At 41.2% G+C, this 22243-nt stretch overlaps 1 protein-coding gene across 2 annotated transcripts in view; it reads left to right on the top strand.

Annotated features, from left to right (window-relative positions):
* ppm1h (protein phosphatase, Mg2+/Mn2+ dependent, 1H) overlaps positions 1–22243 on the top strand; it is a 47821-nt gene that overhangs the window by 5638 nt on the left and 19940 nt on the right. For both annotated transcript variants that reach the window (XM_004563837.5, XM_076886033.1), the window contains 5 exons: positions 4502–4667; positions 6462–6818; positions 15373–15485; positions 16486–16570; positions 16792–16910. In XM_004563837.5, the coding sequence (XP_004563894.1) occupies positions 4502–4667; positions 6462–6818; positions 15373–15485; positions 16486–16570; positions 16792–16910 (840 nt within the window). The remainder of the gene's footprint in view (positions 1–4501; positions 4668–6461; positions 6819–15372; positions 15486–16485; positions 16571–16791; positions 16911–22243) is intronic.

Here is a 22243-nt window from a genome sequence, read left to right as displayed (position 1 = left end):
GTCTAGGAGAAATTAGGGAGCAGACATGGATACCCTACAATCATTATAGTAACATTATAAAACTTTGAAAAACACAAAGAATTGAAATAGGTGGGTTGATGTTCAGCATCTATTAGCTAACATGAAAAGCTATAATTATGTGTTCATTGCCTCAAGGTTAGTTTTGTTTTTTTTCTATAACTTGGCATCACTTCTGTGAGTTTTTGTCTGGACTTGTATTTTTTGAAAGGAGGAGATAGACTGATAATGTCTGGTTCCTGAATATTATTTTTTAGGTTATCATGAGTGTTACAATTGAGCCTCAGACCGTTTATGTTCTTTATACCATTATTTAACCCTAGTTTCTGAGTGTTCTCTCTGTTTCGTTTCTTTGCCTCCCCGGTCCCAGTGTCAAGCCTGTGTGTCTTAGTCTTTGTTTTTGTGCTTATCTTACTTCCGGTGTTACTTTGATAGTCTCCTGCCTTTTGTGTGACATATTCAGTTTTGCTTCCCTTGTCTAATTTTTCTATATTAGTATCATCTGTTTTCATCTGTGAAAGTTCTTAGTCATCCAGGTCATTGTAGTGTAGGAGAAAACAAGAAACAAGAAACTGACTTACTGCTCATAGCTATTGCTAATCCACATGTAAAATTTTACAGTATCCAATTATATAGATACAAAACTACAATAAATTTATGTTAACAAGAAAAAAAAAAGACCAAAAAAAAAAAAGTTCCTCAAACCAAAGAAGGAATATAGTTATGTAGATCACACATCTGACAGGATAATTAAGGCCATGACACTGTCTCTAATATGAAGAACTGAAATGAAGTAAGTGAATATGACAGCCCTCTTCTCGGACACAGTTCATGCCTCCGGGTGTGGATGGTTTTTCCTGTCATATAAGAGATGAAAGGATTGGAACCTCAACTGTTGTTAATCTTGTGATTATGTGTATTTTACAAGGTCAATTGACCGTCGGGCGTCGCAGTGCTTTGGCCTCAGTCATGCATGATGGTGTATGAAGAGTTGGAGTTAGCGGCCTTCGAGTGGTGTGCTTCTGAAATTGTAGGGCGAGCCGGACTGAAGGGGAATAGAGCTGCTGGAGATAACCAAGATAAGCGAGTGAACGCTGAGTGAATGTGATTTTGATTGTAAGGAAAAATTTGATGGCAACAGCGCATTTCAAAAGTTGGGGCGGGGCCATTTTTACCACTGTTTAGCATCCCCTCCTTTTTCTTCGTGTGATAGCTTCAGCCAGCATTTGTGAATGTCACTGGGAACTATTTTTACAGACAGTGACTTCTTAAAGTGTTGCTCGGCCCATGCAGTGATTTTCATGATAGAATCGATCCCGTTTTAATGGAGTGCCACTTTTTGCCCTTGTCCCTTGTGCACAGAGATTTCTCTAAATCTGAGATGTGAGTATGTACTGTAGATTGTACTGTAGTCTTAATTTTCTGTTTAGGAACATTGTTCTGGAACTATTCCACAATTTGACTGGTGAACCTTTTTGGGTAACTTCTGCTCATCTTCATTTCTGAGTAACTGCCTCTCTAAGATGCTCTTCTTATACACAGCCATGTTACTCACCTGTTGCCATTAAAAACTGATCAAATGCTGCTTCAGCTATTTCTTTTTTAACTACAACTTAATTTACCAACCGTTTGTTCAAAGTGCAGAGAAAAATGGTGTGTAGTAGCTGGAAAATGTAAAAAACTAATGGTGAAACTTTTTGAGTCACCTACATTAATAAAAAAATAATAATTCTGTCTCTCTCTCTATCTACACTTTGTGGAAAATAGTTCTGAACCCCCTACGCAATACACCTACAATATACAATACACTTTCTATACAAACTCCTTGGAAATCCATGCCATGAAACTCCTGGCGCACCGTTTGTGTGCTGATGTTAATGCCAGAGGAAGTTTGGAACAGTCCAATCATGGAGTCTTCAGAGCATTGGTGACTTTTACACACCATGTGTCGTATCCTCTGTAACTTCGTGGCTGATTGCTGTGCTTTCACTTTGTATTAATAACACTTACAGCTCATTGTAGAATATCTTGGAGGGAAGAAATTTAACAGGATGAATTGGAAATTGTAAACGACAAAACGGAAATTGTAGTTTTCACTAGCCATATTCCTAGAACCTAACAGGTTCACTTGGGCTGTTTGCTACCTTTCTTTCTGACTTTCTTACTGTAAGCTACCTGGGCATTCTCTTGGACAGTTCTTTTCAACTTGACAAACAAGTACCACTGTAGTTAAATCTAGCTTTTACCAACTACACCAAATTGCCAAGACCAAGCCTTACATACCCTGTAAGGATCTTGAGAAACGTATCTATGCCTTTATCGTCTCCAGATTAGACTACTGTAACTCTCTATATTGGCCTCCAATCTACCCTTCTCTGCAGACTGCAGCTCGTTCAAAATGCGGCAGCACGCCTCTTAACGGGAACTGGCAGGTTTGATCCTATCACCCCCATCCTCGCTGACTTGCATTGGCTTCCCATCAAATACCGCATTGATTTTAAAATTCTGTTGCTTACCTTTAAAATTATAAATAACATGGCTCCTAGCTATCTTACTGAACTTCTCAGCTTGTACACTCCTAGGAGAGCACTGAGGTCAACGGGCCAACTGCTCTTAGTGCAACCTAGGTCACGGCTGAAGACCAGAGGTGATCGTGCTTTTGCTATAGCTGCACCCAACCTCTGGAATAATCTTCCTACTGCTATTCGTCCATCTGAATCGATTCAGTCTTTTAGTGCCTGTTTCCTGCAAATGTTCCCTTATGTACTTTTAATCATTTTACTTTATTGCTGAATAACCTCTTAGTCGAGTTTTTTTGTATTTTCTTTTACTTATTTACACTGTGCTGCAGCTAATTAGTGCTCTCCACCTGCTGGTGTATTTATTGTTATTGTTCCTATCTCTAATTTATTGTATTACTGTGAAGCACTTTGGTGTACCGCTGGTTTTTAAATGTGCTATACAAATAAAGTAGTATTGTATTGTATTGTATTGTATTGTATTTTTGCCGTGGTGGCATCCTATTATAGTAGGAACTCTTTACGACCTGCATGGCTAGGTTCTTGATTTTACAGACCTGTGGCAATAGGCTTAAAAAACTTGAATTCAGAGATTAAGAGTTCTGGCCCATGACTATGTCATCTAATGGTTGTTGGTATCCTTGACACACATTGCTCTTATTGTGTTTTTTGGGGTGGGGAAGCAGTGAATAGCTCACTGTGTAGGTCAGCAATAATAATATCCTATAAATATCCTGTCAGTTTTATGGCTCAGTGTTTTCTTAGCTGGAGACAGAGGATCACTGCTTTCATTCTCATGGTTTGTTTACAAAGGATTCTCCTTTGGGAAATAATCGTGACTGCCTCTCATATCAACATGTAGCCATATCGCTTGTCATTTATTTGGTCTAATTTCCCTTTGGACACATAAGATCCAAAATAGCTTAATGCTTTTAAGGATAGTAGGAAATATTAAAGGGTCTTTGTTATGGTTCGGGCTAAAGGGAAAAAAAGTGGCATAATTTTTATAAATTTACATTCCAGTTTCATATGTTGGCTCTTTTTCTCTTGTGGTCTGATCTTAAAAATGATACACGTAGTTTGAAAAGCCCCCTGTAGACAACTTCACTTCACTTGACTAGACTTCACTGTGGCTAAAATGAGAATGCCTGGAGTGGTGTTAAGCAGCGTGTGCTTGTCAATGTCTACACAGCAGCTCGCAGCAGCAGCGCACCATCTGCCAGGTGTTGTATAATGCAGTATTTATGTGTCTTGCTGTCCTTTGGCCTGCTTGTGTAAGGCTTAAATTGAAATATGTATTTAAAGTGAACTCGTTGATGTCATTTCTTAATGTTTCGCTGTCAAAATGGGTGTCACGTAAACTGTTTCACAGAAATCGTGTTTTTGGATGGTTTTACAGTCCAAAAACCATCACTGGGTTGACAGACTACACAGCTTCCATCTCATACATCTGCAGCCATGTGCTGACCAAGAAACTTTAAGACTATTAAACATGTAGAACATTCATGTCTATGTGACTGCGCTAAAGGCACAGTCACAGACCACAGCTGTTATTGAAATTTGTTTTTGTCCTGGTAGAAGGACGTACTTGAAGTGATTTGAGCAAAGATGACAACTGATGTCTTATATATAGTTCCCTCAAAAATGTGTTTACTAATCCTATTTTTAATATTATGCAATTAGTGTATTTATTTCTTGGAAGGATGTTTGTTTTGGAGCTGCTGGATATTTGAATTTAATAAAGTACCTATTCTACATGATACTATACCACATAACCATACTGTAACTACAGTATATCGTGTCTGTTAAACATTTTTGTTCTGTACCAGACTATATTTCTGTATTTCTTTTACACAGACATTTAATTTTTTACATTAATTTAAAGATTCTTATGCCATTGCAATGTGTATAGTGTGTAAATGATAGTTTCATATATGGAATTTCTTAAATATCTCTCTGTCCAGGGTCATCAATGCAGGGAAAAGCACATTAAATGAAGATCAGGCTTGCTGTGAGGTCCTGGTTGTTAAAGGGAGACCTGCAGGAAGCCTCGCGCCTAACCGAACCCCCACAACCCGCAGGAGGTCGTCCCTGCCTAATGGTGAGAGTCTGGGCCTCCGGGAGAACCCGGTAAGTCAAAATGGAGGGTTCATGCCCCAACCCCCCCAACCCCCCCATCCCCCCATCACATCCACCTTCACGGACATTCTGCAGATGCATTTTCACGACAGGAAAGGACAACAGAGAAGGATAGAGTACAAACTGTGCTGTGATCTATTGCATTTCTTCTCCATTTGTTATCTTTAGAAATAGCACGCTGTCTGGATGGATAAACATGTGCGCAGCCAAAATAATTATTTGCACTGAAGTAAAAAGAATGGAAAAAAGGAAAAGTCTTTTGGTGAAATCGGGTGGAAAGTTAATAAAGGATCACTGAGCAAGTGAAACGGTGTTCTACGAGACAGTCTTATATTTGCAGACCAAACATTTTACAGAATTTAGCAGATTATCATGCATGACTTAAGGGTCATAATGCCTCCTTTCTTTCTAGAAAAATGCCATGGCAGACTGAAGCCTTTACATTTTAGCTTTACTGATGAAGGTAATGCAGGTAGAATGAGTTCATCAGTGAATTCCCCTGGGGCCTGTTGGTGAGACCCAGCAGTTTATTGGAGCGGACAGCTTAGCGTCCTTCACACTCCACGGTAACCTTCAATGACTCTTAAAGTCACCCTTGTTTGCTTTCACAAGAACATTGTGTCATGGAGTACTAAAGAAAACTGTGTATCATTATACCAAAATGCAGTGTCACTGCTCTACTGTCACGACATATTGACACACTTAATTCAATCACTTGCAATTTATCCCATTCCCTACAAGGCAGAGAAAAGATGAAAAGCGCAAAATGTTTACCAGCTCTTTTAAAGTCCTTTGTCATTACAGTATACTAATACTGCTCATAAAATCTCCTCTCAGCTCACCAGTACTTTACTCAGGCCCAGCCGGAGCCTACAGCAAACTCATGCAAGTATCTCATGACTCACTTTCGCAGTGATGTAGCCTTTTTAGTGCTCTTTGCCTGCCTCGTAGACTCACGCTGTAGAATTTGCCTGTGCCATATATAGACAATCAGAGGCTTACTTTGCGCAGCAAAATGTGATGCATGCAACAGCAACTCTGTGGCTATGTGACTTCATTACTGATAGGGGAGCTGTGCTGATATGTAACAGACTTTAAACAGAAATCAGGCCATTGTTGTTGTTTTTTTGTTGTTTTTTGTGAAGACCAAAAACTCAAAGGTGAGCAATGAATCAGCCAGATCACAAGACATTTTGAATCTTATGTGGGAGATGAGACTTTGTAGATCAACACAGAGGACGCGGTGTACGTTTCAGAGCACAAACTGCATCATGCCGCACCTACTAATACCTCCAGATTTAAGCGAAAGCAAACATTAACATCAGGTTCATTCACTTATGGGCATCGTGCATATCTGTGGGGAGGTTTGAGCTCAGATCAGATTACGAAGTCTTCACACTGAAGACCGATGGGATGAATTTGAATGCTGTGTAGAAAGGCGCTCTCATCCACCAACTGTGAGCAGCGCAATTTACATAGTACAGCTTCCTGTTTGTGTTTGAGAGCTGTACCTTGAGTTCAACTGGTTCTGATTTGGTATTAAAAAGGTCTCTCTTTTCGCTCTGTGCACCATTACCATGATTGTACATCAGCGGTTCCTAAATGTCACGACTCTTTGCCCATCAGGCTGTACTTCACATACTTCCACCTTTGATATTCAGTGGATTTTCGGCGTGCAGTTCATAGATCAGTATGAATGCAAAGTCAGATGAAGTTCCTCCTCTCGCATTTTGCATACTTAATGTTGACACATTTTTATTTACTTTGATTCTTATCTGTTTCCAGGACAACTCTGAAGACCTAACTTTACACTACTGGGCACTGTTCGATGGCCACGCTGGCTCCGGGGCAGCTGTAATGGCCTCTCGTCTTCTCCACCACCACATTGCCCTGCACCTACAGGAAGTGATGGAGATCCTCTGTACTCCTAACCTTGTGCCGCCCACGTGCCTGGGTGAGGAACCTATCAATCACCACCTCACCCCTTCATCTCAGCGTGTCCTTACAAGGGCTGCATCGCTCCGGGGTGCCGCAGGGGCTCCGGGTTCCCCCAGTACCCCACCGACACGCTTCTTCACAGAGAAGAAGGTGTCGCAGGAGAGCCTGGTGATTGGAGCCATCGAGAACGCCTTCAAAGACATGGTAAGAGGCACGTGCGTGATCTGTAGTTGTCTTTTGACCTGTAAACGTTCCATGTCAAATGCATAGATTGTATATAAAAGATGGATTTAGCCACAGTGGCGTCATAGATTGATTTGCAGGATACCATCTTCAAGGCTCGAGAGGAGCATTTTGATTCTATGGCACTTTTGGGCCTTTCATTAAAGTCAGGTGGTGTATCTCTAAGCAGAGCACTTTACTGCCCACACCCACACCTGTTTTTATCCGCTAGTTAAAAAAAATGCTGTAACAATGAAAAGAATACAAAGAAAAGCTTCTCCTGCTCTTCATAAAATGACGCTTTTCCAGCTGTTTTGCCTGGAAGCAGGGCGTTGCTGGAAATGAAAAGATTAACTGTATTCTGTTAAGCTAAGTTACAAACCCATAACCATATAATACTTTTTGATCACTGCACACACCTTTAGCTGTCATACACATACAGGGAATTTCCAAACTACTGTTCTTTTGCATCCCATGCTCCACTTCATCACTGCCTGCGCACATACTATAAAATTAATAATCTTCACATCTGTTAGCCTCTAGTTGCTATCAGTAAATGCTGATTTGTCATGATTAGACAGTCAAGCCAATTGCACATAAGCCTCCTAACTTCCTGCTGGTGTGTAAAGGTGAGCGCGTACACACATACAGCACACAATATAATCTGTTGTTTACGGTGTAGAAATGACCTGAGCTACCCTTTCTGCTGCTAATTTGCTCAGTATGTTCAGTTATACAGCTGTAAAATAATTATGTGCTACACTATTAAATGACTTTATCCATTAGAGCCTACATTAGTATTTCAAAACTTAAAGGTACAGTAAGTCACTGTTTGAAATTAAACAATAGAAAACAGGCTGCCCCTCTGTTGGTCTTCCTTGGTCTCTTGTGTTCTGGGGGCCTCTGGATGTCTGGAGTTTTGATCTCCTCCATACCTGCTTCATACCCTGGAGGACGGGGCTGTGGCTCCCCACACTCCCTAGCAGATCGTTACATGGAGAAACCTTTGGAATACAAGCATGCTGATCCACACAGGTATGCACACAGGTGTACACACGGGTATTCACAGACGCGGACTACAGCTTTCTTGGCTGCTGCCTCAAAGCACATTGTGCGCTGTCTATCTTGCGTGCTGCACAATATCGTTTCTTATTTTGTATCTACTGATATCTACTGCTAGCTAGTTTATTGTGATGGTGCTGTTTTTTTTATTATGTTGCTCTTTGTTGTTTGCTTTCTCTTCTGTTTTTTTTCTCCATACAGGTGACCCAGGTGTTTTGTTTTTTTGTTTGTTTGTTTTGTTTTTTCTTTCTTCCCCCCCTTCTCACCGTCTCTTCTCCCCTTTGGTTTTCTTTCTCTCCCTCTCTTTCTTTCATTCTTTCTCCCTGTCCTGTCCCCCAGTCATGTCTGTCCCGTTTGTAGCAACTGAAAATAAAATAAATTCATAATCATAATAAAGGTCAATCAAATGGACCAATATGGCAAGGCCATGATGATCCACTTGGTAAAATAAATCCGCTTGGCATCTTTCTTGGCCTTAAGACAACAAACAGAAGAAAACAAGAATATTGTACTCATAAATATACATTGATTAGTGCCCAACTATGTCTTCCCACAAATCGATGCATTTTCATAAACTTGAATTAATCCATTAAAAAAAACACAGGAGCAGGTTTGGCTTGTGGAAACTACCATGTTGCTCCACCATCTTAAATACAGTGGCTGAGATGGTTTTGGTACTCCTCTAATTAACAGTTTCTCACATTGTATGAGAGTTTCTTTACTGAGTGTCTGAGTCCAGCGATGTTAGATCAAAGGAAGTTTCACTAACACTGGCTAACAACAGGTAATCGGTGCAAAAAGAGCCAACTGCTGCCATCCAGTGGTGAGATTTTCCACATTGTACCTTTTAAATGGACTTTCTCTGTATTAACAGTACTGCAGGTTTTAATGGGCTTGTCTTGAGCATCAACCTCAAGCACTTTAGAGAGGAGATTATGTGTCTCTGACAGCTGGTTAAAGGTGATAAGGTACTTATGGCGTGATCACACGCTGTAAATTTTACCAGAGGCCTGATAGCCTGAGTCAGACGGCAAGTAGCACAGCCAGGAGAAGTAATGTACTTTCGCCATAAGCTGCTGCAGGTCACAAGCACTCGGCATCTGGCTGCGCTCTAAGTGGATGCTTGAGATTTAACCCGTGGAGAGGCCATGGGATCAAGAGCAGAGCTAATCAAAACAGTGCTAGCCTGTGTGATTGAGGGGTCAAAGTTCACTTTTTCAGTTTCACCTTCAGGCTCTCTGTTCTTGATTATGTTTGTAATTATCCTATGCACGCTTGTATAGGGAGATTAAATTCTTAAGTCAAAGAGGGTTTCATTTGCAGTCATTCACAGTTTCCCATGTAAACAGTATAATGCCTGTCAGCCAGTTTACATAAGCAAAGGTTTTTAGGTATGTTCAGAATTCCAGTAAAACAGGTGAGAACTAACTGCTGATGCACCTGTACCTCAAACATGGAATTTACTAATGATTAAAGCCGGAATCTTTTTGTCCCTTAGCCCATAATGTGCATTTCCTGGGAACGTTGCTTCCGTCTGCTGTGTTATACACAAGGGATCGCCACATGTTTGATTTGGAAGATTTTTAGGTGATATGTTCTTTATAACACAACACAATTTGTGTCACTACACTTGTGTACACCACACATCCCCATGTTTAGACTAATATCTGTGTGGTGGAGGTAAACCCCCTCCTGTAATAGGCTAGGCCTGACACTGAATTATCCTTTTGATTGCAAAATCATAAATTCTAACTGTAAAATGTAACACGGGTCAGATATTGGTGAATGGCAGTGTGGACCAGTCTCCTCGGAGAAATCAGTGCTTAATGCCGTCTAGTGCTTCCATTTGTTGACCACTAGGTGGTAGTGTGTGGTTAGTAATGTTTAAGAAGCCGCACTGCCAACCAAAGAGAAATTGTGGACTGGTGCTCGTCTGTCTTTGTAGGTACAGCAATGCTTTTTGCAGGATTAGTTAACTAAAAGTTCAACTGTGAATTGTTGATTATTGAACTGCTGATTCGAAGTTGTGAGGGATGTTTTTAGAAACAGTCAGGGTGATTACTGAAACAATGTCAGGCTAACATTTGTTGAACATTGTGGCATTAATTAGTAGAAATCAGGTTTCGGGTTCAATTCAGTGTTTCACCGAAAAGGCAGCACATTCTCTGTGGTGGAGTCCTCCTTACTCTTTTATTTTTCTACTTGCAACCAACATTGGCTTCTTTTCCTCCCGAACTTGCCCCTGAAAGAGCTATTTTTAAATCATATATTTTAAAGCACATACAGTGTATTTTAGGTTCATTGTTCAGTGCTACACTAATTTGTTTCTTCAGGTGGTCACAGTGTGTTTTTTCTTACAACACAATGGGTTCTAATTACAGTACTTACTCTCCTCCCGAGCTGTCACTTATTTTAATTTCAGTAATCATTTTTCCGTAAAATTAGATGCAGTTTGGTTCAAATGGCACACATTTCCTCTTGGAACAAAACACTGTCAGCTCTGCTCCTGCTGAGAAACTACCCAAAAGCTGATTTTGGCAGAGTCTCACCCCTCAAAGGATCTACAGTGGGGCAAAAAAGTATTTAGTCAGCCACCGATTGTGCAAGTTCCCCCACTTAAAATGATGACAGAGGTCAGTAATTTGCACCAGAGGTACACTTCAACTGTGAGAGACAGAATGTGAAAAAAAAATCCATGAATTCACATGGTAGGATTTGTAAAGAATTTATTCGTAAATCAGGGTGGAAAATAAGTATTTGGTCACCTCAAACAAGGAAAATCTCTGGCTCTCACAGACCTGTAACGTCTTCTGTAAGAAGCTTTTCTGTCCCCCACTCGTTACCTGTATGAATGGCACCTGTTTGAACTCATCATCTGTATAAAAGACACCTGTCCACAGCCTCAAACAGTCAGACTCCAAACTCCGCCATGGCCAAGACCAAAGAGCTTTCGAAGGACACCAGGAAAAGTATTGTAGACCTGCACCAGACTGGGAAGAGTGAATCTACAATAGGCAAGCAGCTTGGTGTGAAAAAATCAACTGTGGGAGCAATCATCAGAAAATGGAAGACATACAAGACCACTGATAATCTCCCTCGATCTGGGGCTCCACGCAAGATCTCATCCCGTGGGGTCAAAATGATCATGAGAACGGTGAGCAAAGATCCCAGAACCACACAGGGGGACCTGGTGAATGACCTGCAGAGAGCTGGGACCAAAGTAACAAAGGTCACCATCAGTAACACACTACAACGGCAGGGAATCAAATCCCGCAGTGCCAGACGTGTTCCGCTGCTGAAGCCAGTGCATGTCCAGGCCCGTCTGAAGTTTGCCAGAGAGCACATGGATGATACAGCAGAGGATTGGGAGAATGTCATGTGGTCAGATGAAACCAAAGTAGAACTTTTTGGTATAAACTCAACTCGTCGTGTTTGGAGGAAGAAGAATACTGAGTTGCATCCCAAGAACACCATACCTACTGTGAAGCATGGGGGTGGAAACATCATGCTATGGGGCTGTTTTTCTGCCAAGGGGACAGGACGACTGATCCGTGTTAAGGACAGAATGAATGGGGCCATGTATCGTGAGATTTTGAGCCAAAACCTCCTTCCATCAGTGAGAACTTTGAAGATGAAACGAGCCTGGGTCTTCCAACATGACAATGATCCAAAACACACCGCCCGGGCAACAAAGGAGTGGCTCCGTAAGAAGCATTTGAAAGTCCTGGAGTGGCCTAGCCAGTCTCCAGACCTCAACCCCATAGAAAATCTGTGGCGGGAGTTGAAAGTCCGTGTTGCTCGGCGACAGCCCCAAAACATCACTGCTCTCGAGAAGATCTGCATGGAGGAATGGGCCAAAATACCAGCGACTGTGTGTGCAAACCTGGTAAAGACCTATAGGAAACGTTTGACCTCTGTTATTGCCAACAAAGGTTATGTTTCAAAGTATTGAGTTATATTTTTGTTATTGACCAAATACTTATTTTCCACCCTGATTTATGAATAAATTCTTTACAAATCCTACCATGTGGATTCATGGATTTTTTTTTTTCACATTCTGTCTCTCACAGTTGAAGTGTACCTCTGGTGCAAATTACTGACCTCTGTCATCATTTTAGGTGGGGGAACTTGCACAATCGGTGGCTGACTAAATACTTTTTTGCCCCACTGTAGACCTGTTTTTCTTCAAGGAAGCTCGTTTTTACCCCCCCCCCCCCCCCCCCCCCCATAAAGAAAGCAAGCAAGAAAGAAAGAAAATGGAAAGTGTCAGGGAGTCTTGGAAAGGTTTGGTCTCACAAAAAAGATCTCACTCAATCTCTGTATCTTATCAGCAGGCTCCACCTTCAGTTCTGGCACACATCCCCATTGGAAATAGAGGGGCTGTTGAGGCCTGATAAACCCTGTGTAAATATCAAAACCAGTGTTAGCTGATAGACGGAGGTGTATCACCTGAGCTGTATCTAAAGCCAGGGCAGGAAATATGTCAGTACTCACTAGATCATATCATATATACACTTCTTACTATGTATACATCGTATAATCGAGTTTAGCCATAATAATTGTCTTTGTACATTTTACCACTATTTTTGAACTGTGGGGCTTGGTCTCTGATTTGTAAGCTTACATTAGAACTACATTTTCAAAAGCTACAACATGCTTATTGACTTTTTAAATTAGCCTATTAGCTTTGCAGCTTTAGGAGAGAGACTCAAACCAAGGTTAGCTTAATTAGCTTAATTGGCTGAAATACCAGCTCATCAGTTAAAAATACGTAAGAGCCAGAACGAGAGAAATATGCGTACGAGTTATAATCACAGGTTATTTGAAAGTGTTGTGGCCCGAGCTTTAAAATAGTTTTGCACATAACCTCTCATGTGACAGTGTAACATTTTGATTTAAAGTTATAGCCTGTACTGAGCTAACAAGCTGCTTACTGTATCAGTATATTTATCATGCAGACACAAAACTAGTATTTATTTGCACAGTAGTCGACTGTGCAAATGTTTTGACTCATCCCTCATATCCTCATATCATTCACTTGAGTCCCACCACCAGGCCTGCATACAGTCATTTGAAAACATTGTTTTTCATATGGCCATAGTATAGCAGTAGTGAATAGTACCTGTCCTGTCAGATAGGCTTGTGGCTGTGTGAGTGTGTGTTTGATGCTAGGATTGTTTTTCTAATTTGCAAAAAGATTTCACCCAAAGGTCTTTTTCTGCATTCAAAATCAACTGATAGTTACTGCTGTCGCTAATTAGTTCAAAAATGATTAATTCCGTTAATTACCTGCCACACTGTCGATCATGAGAGCTCTCTTGCCTGAAATTAATCCTCTTTTCCTGTTGTGACTGTCCTGAGTTATTTCTTTTCATTTCCTGCTTTTGGACCTAATATCTTTGGGCTCTCTCACTGATTCAGTAAACTCACTAAATGATAAGGCTGGTCTGAGCAGTACTGTGGCCTTCCTGACTGGAAGAACAACACACAAAAAACTTTTGGTCTTCGAAAATGCAGTCACACAAAATGTGAGTCTACCTCGTGTCTATTTTTGACTTTTAGAGCAACTTAAAGATTTTTTTTAAAACAGCAACATCCAAATTATTTATGGGCGCACTATACATAAATATCAAATTCAATTAAGTTTTATTTATATAGCACCAAATCACAACAACAGTGACCTCAACCTGCTTTATGTAAAGACCCGACAATAATACAGATAAAACCCCAACAGTCAGAGGACCTCCTGTGCAGCCAATTGGTGACACTGGGAAGGAAAAACTTAGGATAGGAAGATATCCTGCAGAACCAGTTAGTCATCTTCCGCAACGAACATGGTTGATGGGCTGATTGGTTGATGGGTTGGTACAGCTAAAAGATTTTTTTTATGAAATGTTTTCCCAGTTGTGTTTCACTGAGTTGAGATTCAGCTGTCTGATGCGATATAGGCGTGAATCGTACGATACCTTTTGTGTATACTTGCTGTACTTTGAAGTGGGAAACAATTGCTTAATTCTGGTTGGACTCTCCTTGTTAGAATGTCCAATTAAATTTGTTTTAATTCACTTAATGTCCCTTTAGTTGTTGGTATGTTGGCTAGTTTGTTGATATGTTGCACGACTGATGTGACACTCAGGGATGTCAGACCTACCAGTATTACTTGATGGTATTTTTCTTCCTTCCAGGAAACAATAAAGATGCAGGGCTGTGCAAAAAGCGCTTCAGCATTTATAGTAGTATGGTATAAAGAGATGAGCATGTATGAGCGTTGAACTGCTCTACGTCTTTCTTTTTTTGGTCTGCCTTCTGGTTTAAAGCTCAGTTGTTTCTTCCTGGCTCAGGCGCACAGGAGAAAGGTGTAGATGTTTATGCAGACATTTTCATTATTGAAGACTTGCCTGCAGCAAGAGGTATTGGATACAGCAAGGATAAATATGCATAGCTCGCTATGGATTCATAATTCATCCAGGGTGAAGGACACATTTGTTCACCCCTCCTATCCTCCAACCCCTTCCTTCAGCCCCCTACCCCCAGGAGTGTCTGCTGGAGTGCAACCCACACACACGCGCACTCAGATTCACACTTAATGCATCTTACATCTGGACACGAACACATAGTTATGCACACAGAGTGCGCACACGCTGCATTCCACTCCTGTCTCCTGTCAGAGAACCACACTGCTCGCACTGCAATGCTCGCACGCTTACAGAGTTGTATTCAGATGGAGGGCGTCGGCGGCAGAGCAGAGGGCGATACGCTTTAGTAAGGGGTGACATCCCTCATGGGAAAAACGTGCTAGGGTGGACTTGCTGCAAATGTGTTTGCCAACATTATCGGCCCCACTCAGTCTGTTGATAGTGACGCCGGGATGGGAATGAGGTGCCTGATGGGGTCACTCGTTTCCCTGAAATATCTTCCCGCTTCTGTAGTGCGATTTAAAAGAAAGGAAAAAAAAAAACAGAGGAGCCGTTACCAGCAGACGGAGAGCACAAAAAAGGGTTAAATGCAGTCTGAGCGGCTTGGTTCAAATTTACGTTAGTGCTTTGATTAATTCAGTGACAGGTTAATTATTCATCTAATGAATGAACTGACGGCATGGTTTTCTTCAAATCATTTTTGGTTTAATTAGCACCAAATTAATCTGGGCTAATTAGCTGGTGTAATAATCAGTGGGCCCCTCCAAACTTTCTCATCTGTCCTTTTTGGTTTCCATTATTTTTTTTTATTGCTCCTTGACTTGTGGCACTCTTGATAAATGAATTCATTATGGTGCTATAATTAATAACGGCATCATGACAGGATTTGAGTATCAAGGCAATATTTTCTCAGTATCAGTTTTAAGCTGTATGGGGAAAAACAGTTCTTCAAAGCTGTGGTGATTAGAAACATGACGGTGTGCAGAGGATCGGTTGTGGATTATGTGTCCTCGTCATCATAATCTGTCTGTGTCTCTGTGTGTTTTGTCTTTTTTTAGGATTTACAGATAGAAAAGGAGAAGGCGGTCTACAACATCTCAGGTGGCTGCACAGCGCTGGTGGTCGTCTATTTACTCGGCAACCTCTATGTGGGGAATGCCGGGGACAGCAGGTGTGATACACATGCAATGAGTGTATATGTAAGATACAGTGGGGGGGGGATGATTATTTGATCCCCTGCTGAGTTTGTGAGGTTGCTCGCTTGGATGTGAGGAACAGTCTCTGGTGTTTATGCTGGTTTTATTTTAATGGAGAGACAGAATATCAACCAAAAATCCAGAAAAAAACACATTGCATAAAAATACGTATTGATTTGTATGTCACTGACTAAAATAAGTATCCCCTAGCAAAACACGAACAAAGCATAACGCTTCCGCCTCTATGCTTGACTATGGGGATGGTAATCTTTGGGTCATCTTTGGTGACTGCGGTCCAACTCCCTTCAGCTCATTTACAAGCTCCTGCCGTGTAGTTTTGGGCTGTTCCACCACTTTTCTTATGATCATCTTCACCCAATGAGGTGATATCTTACATAAGAGCTCCAGACCGAGAGAGAGAGTTTTTTCTGAATAATCACACCAACAGTGGTCAGCTTCACGTGAAGCTTCTTGTTAATGGTCTAACAGCTCATTGGTCTTGTCCACAGTGGAGGGGAGGTTTTAATGAATTAAACTGATTCTGTGGACAGGTGTCTGTGGACATAATGAGCTATAATCAGGAGTATCTCTAATTGCTTGGTTGATTGTAATCTGTGTGGCACACAAGCGCACAACCAATCTGTAGCAGCAGATCGTAGTGGATCAAACACTTACTTCCCTTAATAACATTTTAAATTAATTTAGAACTTTTATGTGAAGTGTTTATTTGTTCTGGATTTTTGGTTAATATTCCGTCCCTCTTCATTAAAATGTTGTTTATTTGTATGTGAGAAAACTAACAAATTCGAAAGAGGTTCAAAAATAGTGATTTCCCCTGCTGTAGCAGACTGTAGAATCTTCTTTGTTTTCGTCTCTGTGTTTCTCGCTCACCTTCTCGTGCCCTTTAGCCTACAGGAACAACTGTGTCCCTTCCTGGATGAATAGAGTTTTGCTTTGTCTGCTCCTCTCCCTCAGAGCTATCATTATCCGGTCTGGGGAAGTCATTCCCATGTCAGCAGAGTTCACACCAGAGTCAGAGAGGCAGCGACTGCAGTTCTTGGTAAGAAAGAACCTTTCTCAGCTCCTTTCTAGCAAGCACAGCTGTCAGATATTAGCAGAGCTGGCCTCCCCTCCTGTTGAGACACCAGCTATGCTTAGCTCTGTCTCTCTTACACGGCCTGCTCTCTGTGCCAGCTTAATAGACTATGGAATTGTTTTTCCTATCCCTAGGGCGCGTCAATCTTCTTCTCTTTCTGTTTTTTTTTTCTTTTCATATCACAGGCCTACATGCAGCCCCACTTATTAGGGAATGAGTTTACACATCTGGAATTCCCAAGGAGAGTCCAGAGGAAGGAGGTGGGGAAGAGGATGCTGTATCGTGACTTCACCATGTCAGGATGGTGGGTTAACTAATACTTTTTTTTTTTCTTTTTTTTTTCTTGACTAAATTACTGCTGGTTGAATGTATGTCAGTGTCCAGTATCCACCTGGGAGGATAACATTTTGGTTTCTGCACTCAAGTCCTTCACATTTGTTAGAAATGCTGTCGATGTTATTTAGCCACATATCTCGTTGAATGCATTTATGTACCCTATAAAGAAATTCATCTGTGTCCCATTCACCGAGTAATTCAGTTCATTAGCACTCCACAATCATCTTGGGAACTTTAGATTGTAAGGTCAGTACTTAACTATTAACACAATGGCCACAATGGGGAGAAGAAACTTTACTTTTAAAAAGTCATTCAAGTCATCAGTTGTCATAAAGAGGTCAGGAACTGTCCTTCGTATTTCTTCTTTTGTGTGTTAGTGGGCAAAGCAAAGACCTTGCCCTGTGTCCTAAAGTAAAGAGAAAAATAAAAAGTGTACAGATGGAGAGAAAAGGAGGGAAATAGAAAAAAATGTATAAAAACTAAGAAGTGACTAACAGAAAAAGCTGAGACCAGGGCACCAGAGAAACGGAGGCAGGGAAGGTTATATTATATAAACATTGTGTTTACATTTTCTTTATGTAGAAATGGGTTCAAGGATAGATCATTTAATTTTGTAGGACCACTAAAGCTTTTAGTTATCGTTGCTGAATCTTCACCTTTTGTTTTTTACTTTTTCCAGCCATGGCAATCTATTAAACTAGCATTACCGCAATTCAAAAACACTCAGAAATAAAGTAAGGTCTTCATCGCTACCTTTACGATTAAACAGCTAATTTAGCATATTTACCCAGGTAACTTAACACAATATGGATTACAAAACTAAACATATAGAACAGTGCAAAGCTCTATAAATGGAAAAAAAAAGGAAATTGGGTTACAGATTTATTAAAAATACGTGCAATCACAACACTCCTTATATTAATAATATTGAGCTCTCCATTCTGCTTAGGCTAGCCTATGAGATTTGCTATTCATGTATGATTTTACAGCATTGACGGTGTGTTTGGGTTCATTGCCACGCTGATAAATTCAGCCAATCAGATGCTTTCCGAATGGTGTTGCATTGCGAATCAAAATCTAGACAAGTCAAAAACCATGACCGAGCCTCTGCCATGTTTTACAGTTGGCTACAGACACTCACTGTTGTACCTCTCAGCTGACTTCCTCCTTACATCCTGATAACGATTTGACCGCTTTTAAAGGTTGAATAATTCATAAGTCAGTTTAACAAGGGGAAAAAAACATTCTTCCAAAAATGCTCAGGTACAAGGATGGGGTTGAAAACGAGTGACAAAGCAGCCAATATCCAAAGGAAATCTTTGAAAGACCTTCAGAGAGCCTTTTATGAAGTTTGTGGATATGATTGTATTCTTATTAACTAATGACTCATGCATGCAAGCACACACAGACACACGTAAAGAGAGAGGGGATGAGAAAAATATAACGCTCAAAACCAGATGCTTGTTTCGAAGTGAAGGTGCAGGTGTATTATTATTATCATTATTATTATTATTATTCACGTATCTGGTTCGTGGTGGTGGACCACAGTCAGTATTGGTGCTCTACTTGAGGTGTGACTAATTCTTAGAAAAGACTCACTGTTTTAGGAAATTGAACTGGTAACCTGTGCTGACACTGAGAGCGTGTAATATAGTTAAATATAGTTTTAAAAACAGTTTTTTATCCATTATTAATAATTACAGATTATTTAAGTTGATATGTAGAATGATCCCTTATTAAAAATCCCCAAACTAGTGGAAAAGGCATTTCAGTTTAGAAAGCCTGCTTTTTAATGTGATTCTAATCAGACTTCTGCATCTCAGTCAGGATGCTCTGGGCTCTTAAATAGGATTTCAGTGCCGTTTGTGTCACTTGCACTGCGACATACGTTGGCAGCAGTCTATCCCGAGCTGGCTGAGATACTAAGCAGAATCCATGCAATGACTGGCAGAGCTAATTATTGTGTGTTTTATGTTTTGTATTGTTTCTAGAAAACTACAAGTATTGCTATTCAGATGCATTTACAGGAGAGACACTTCTATCGAAGGAAAGCGTGAACTGAGGATGAAGTGGGTGACTGACGAGAGTTGAGCAGGATATATTTTTTTGACTCCACCTGCATGCAGTTGTGTTTTATGGCTCTGCTCAGTTCAAGCAGATGTAGGTCAGTCAGTGGCTGCACTTCTTATTGGGCCCAAAACTCTCACTCAGTCTGCCTGCTTACTGTCTGAGCAGCAGAGACAGCCTGTGATGTATTTTTAATCAGGTTCTACCCATAACCCAGTTATGGCTCAATTTCACCCGGACTAAGTCTGGGTCTTAAATTAGTACCCTGTCAGCTGCTGTAGCTAATTGATCTGAAGTGCATGGCTCTGACTTAACTGTGTCATCGTCTATAGGTGCAGATTATATGCTGTATAGGGAGAGAGGATCTTTTTTTTTTTTTTTTTTTAATCTTTCTTCAGCTTTCTGTCTGTGCATGTATATGTGTATGTGCAGCCTGTGTGCCCACATGCTGTGAGCGCGTAGGCGTACGCTGGCGTCCAATTCCCTCAAAGGCATCCGTGATCAAGGCTGCAGTCTAATGAAGGCATACAGGCCTGCAGCCCACCTCTCTGTCTCCCTCCCTTGCTTTCTTTACCTCCCCTCCCTCGGCCAGTTGGACCAGAGTGAGGTTCTGGCGTTGGCATTGTCGGCTGTAATAGTGGTCATTGGCCGGCATGGAAGGCTGTGTTATTTGCCCAGAATGATGGATGTTGAGCAGTCGGCCGTGTTCGCCGTAATGTAGAAGCTGCGGTAACGCAGGCGGGCAGGTGGAGGGAGGGAAGGAGGTTGGGGAAGAGGGGTGGGTGACTGGAGTAAGGAAAAAGAAGTAAGTGGATTGAGGTAAGATGTAAAAATTGATAAACAGATGAAGGAAGGATGATTGGTATGTTGTGTTGGTCACAAAGGAGGGAAGGGATGGATGACAGTGAATGGTTGTGAAGCACAAACAGTCGTATCAGTGGCATTCACTCAAAAGTCTTTAAGGTATACTTTTCTTCTTACAGAGTGTTGTATGTAAGAAGAAAAAGAAAATACCATGGTCAGCCTTGAAAACAATACCAGGTTCTTGTGGGCAAACACTTTTTTCAAGGTACTTGGCAAATAGATTTTTCCAGGCATCTCGGGAAAACACGCCTCGTCTCATCTGCTTCTCTCTCTTCATGTAATCCCACACTGACTCCAAGACGCTGAGATCGGGGCTCTGTGGGGGCCAGACCATCTGTTGCAGGCCTCCTTGTTGCTAGAGATGGTTCTTCATGACTGTGGATGCATGTTTTGGGTTGTTGTCAAGCTGCAGAATGAATGAATTTGGGGGCTGATTAGATATCTCCCTGATTATAGCGTGCGATGCGTCTAAACAGCCATAGTGCTGAAAACTTCACAAAGTGCTGTATTAATTTCGCCCGCCTGGAATCTCTCTGTCTTCCAGCCCTCCATCTGCTCCTTCTTTCTTTTTCCATTATGGCTTTGTATTGGTATGACTGATGCCTACAGCTTGCATTAGAGGAGTCGCTGGGTCACTGCCATTTTCTCTGGCCTTGCTTTGCTCTTGAAAGCACCACTCAATCTATCAAGGTTGACCAAAAAAATTGTTTTTTTTTTAAAAACCAACTGTCAATTGCACTAATTTGTGTGACTCATCCAGTGCTGACACGGCCCGTTACAATGTCACCTCAGTATCTGTTGACAGGTGTGTATATATAGCAGTGTGCAAGCGAGTTATGACGCGGTGCATGCACTGCCAATGTTTTTCTGTCACCCCCTCTTTGCAGCGGGCGGAGGTGACACCACCTTCTTCCCTCCTGTCCACCTTTTAGTCACCTGCAGGGAAAACATGATACAACCCCTTCTGCCCTCTTTCCCTGGTGTACCCGCCCCCCTTTTAGTCACATGCTGCAATGTATCAAGCAACCAAACATCCTGCGGTGCTTTACAATACTGCAAAGTTTCATACTGAACCAATGCCAAGTAAATACAGGGTCAATAAAAGGCAGGTCATTTAGGGGAGATTTATGAGATGAATCATCATTAATTTGCCAATTCTGAACCCATTTTCACCAATAAATCCCTGTTTTTATTTTTACTTTACGTTTCATGTATTTTGATTTGGGGTTTTGAAGATCTGGAGTGTAAATGCACCTGCCTCTACAGCACTTTACTGTAGGTTATAAATAAAATAGACGTGCCCAATTGATCTGATACCAATTCCAGCGGTAGTATTGATAATGTCGATATCTGGTTCCATTCGCCCACCTCTAACATCCCCTGAGCTGGGAAGCTCAGGGGATGTGAGGATGTGACCACAGGGATGTGACCACACTTCTTTAAAAAGAAGTGTGGTGAAACAGCGCGGCCCTTGAGCAACTTTCTTTGCTGTTTTTAGAACTCAGTGTCCCAGAGCAAGGAGCAGGTATCATAACAGGATTAATGTGTATCTTTCTCATCCTGTCACACTCTTGTTATCTCGAGTCAGACAGGCTGGATTCGCTGTAAACACTCGTCTCGAGGGGGAGGCCGTCCCTGACAGCAGGCTCTGGGGATTTTATCCAAGACATCTTTGAAATAATGACACACACTTAAGCCAAGCCTACTCATATTAGTAACTATGCATACACAAAGTCAGACTCAGGGAGCATCTCGCCACACATTTTTTCTCTCTCTCCTTCTCTTTATTTATGAACAAGTGACGTATTCTCTCCACCTGTCTAAGCGACGCACACAGCATACATCCCTAGTTATACACAAACATCTATGGGTACACTGAGGTTCATTACATGGAATATAAATGGAGCTGGCTCCAGAGAAAAGAGGTTAAAAATATTTAACCAACTCAAAAAACTACAGGCAGATGTTGTCCTATTACAAGAGACCCACAGACCTCTTAGAGGTTCGAATGAACTTAAAACACCTGAGTTTCCTAATGTGTTCTCAGCTTGTTATAATTCTAGACAAAGGGGAGTAGCAATTTTAATACATAAAAATATTAATTTCACAGTACTCGATACAGTTATAGATCCAGAGGGCAGATTCTTAATCATTAAACTATCTATACGTGATAAAAAGCTATGTATTGCAAGTGTATATGGTCCAAATGTTGATGATCCCTCATTCTTTCACGGTTTTTTCAGTGCACTCTCTGAACACTTAGATGGCACACTTGTTCTTGGAGGTGACCTCAACCTTGGACTAAATGAAGACATGGATAGGCTCAATACAGCGGGAACTCAGCGTAATTGGCAGTCCACAAATATAATC

This window comes from Maylandia zebra, linkage group LG7, assembly GCF_041146795.1.
Source record: "Maylandia zebra isolate NMK-2024a linkage group LG7, Mzebra_GT3a, whole genome shotgun sequence".
Taxonomy (NCBI): Eukaryota; Metazoa; Chordata; class Actinopteri; order Cichliformes; family Cichlidae; genus Maylandia; species Maylandia zebra.
This window is presented reverse-complemented; position numbering and strand designations above follow the sequence as displayed.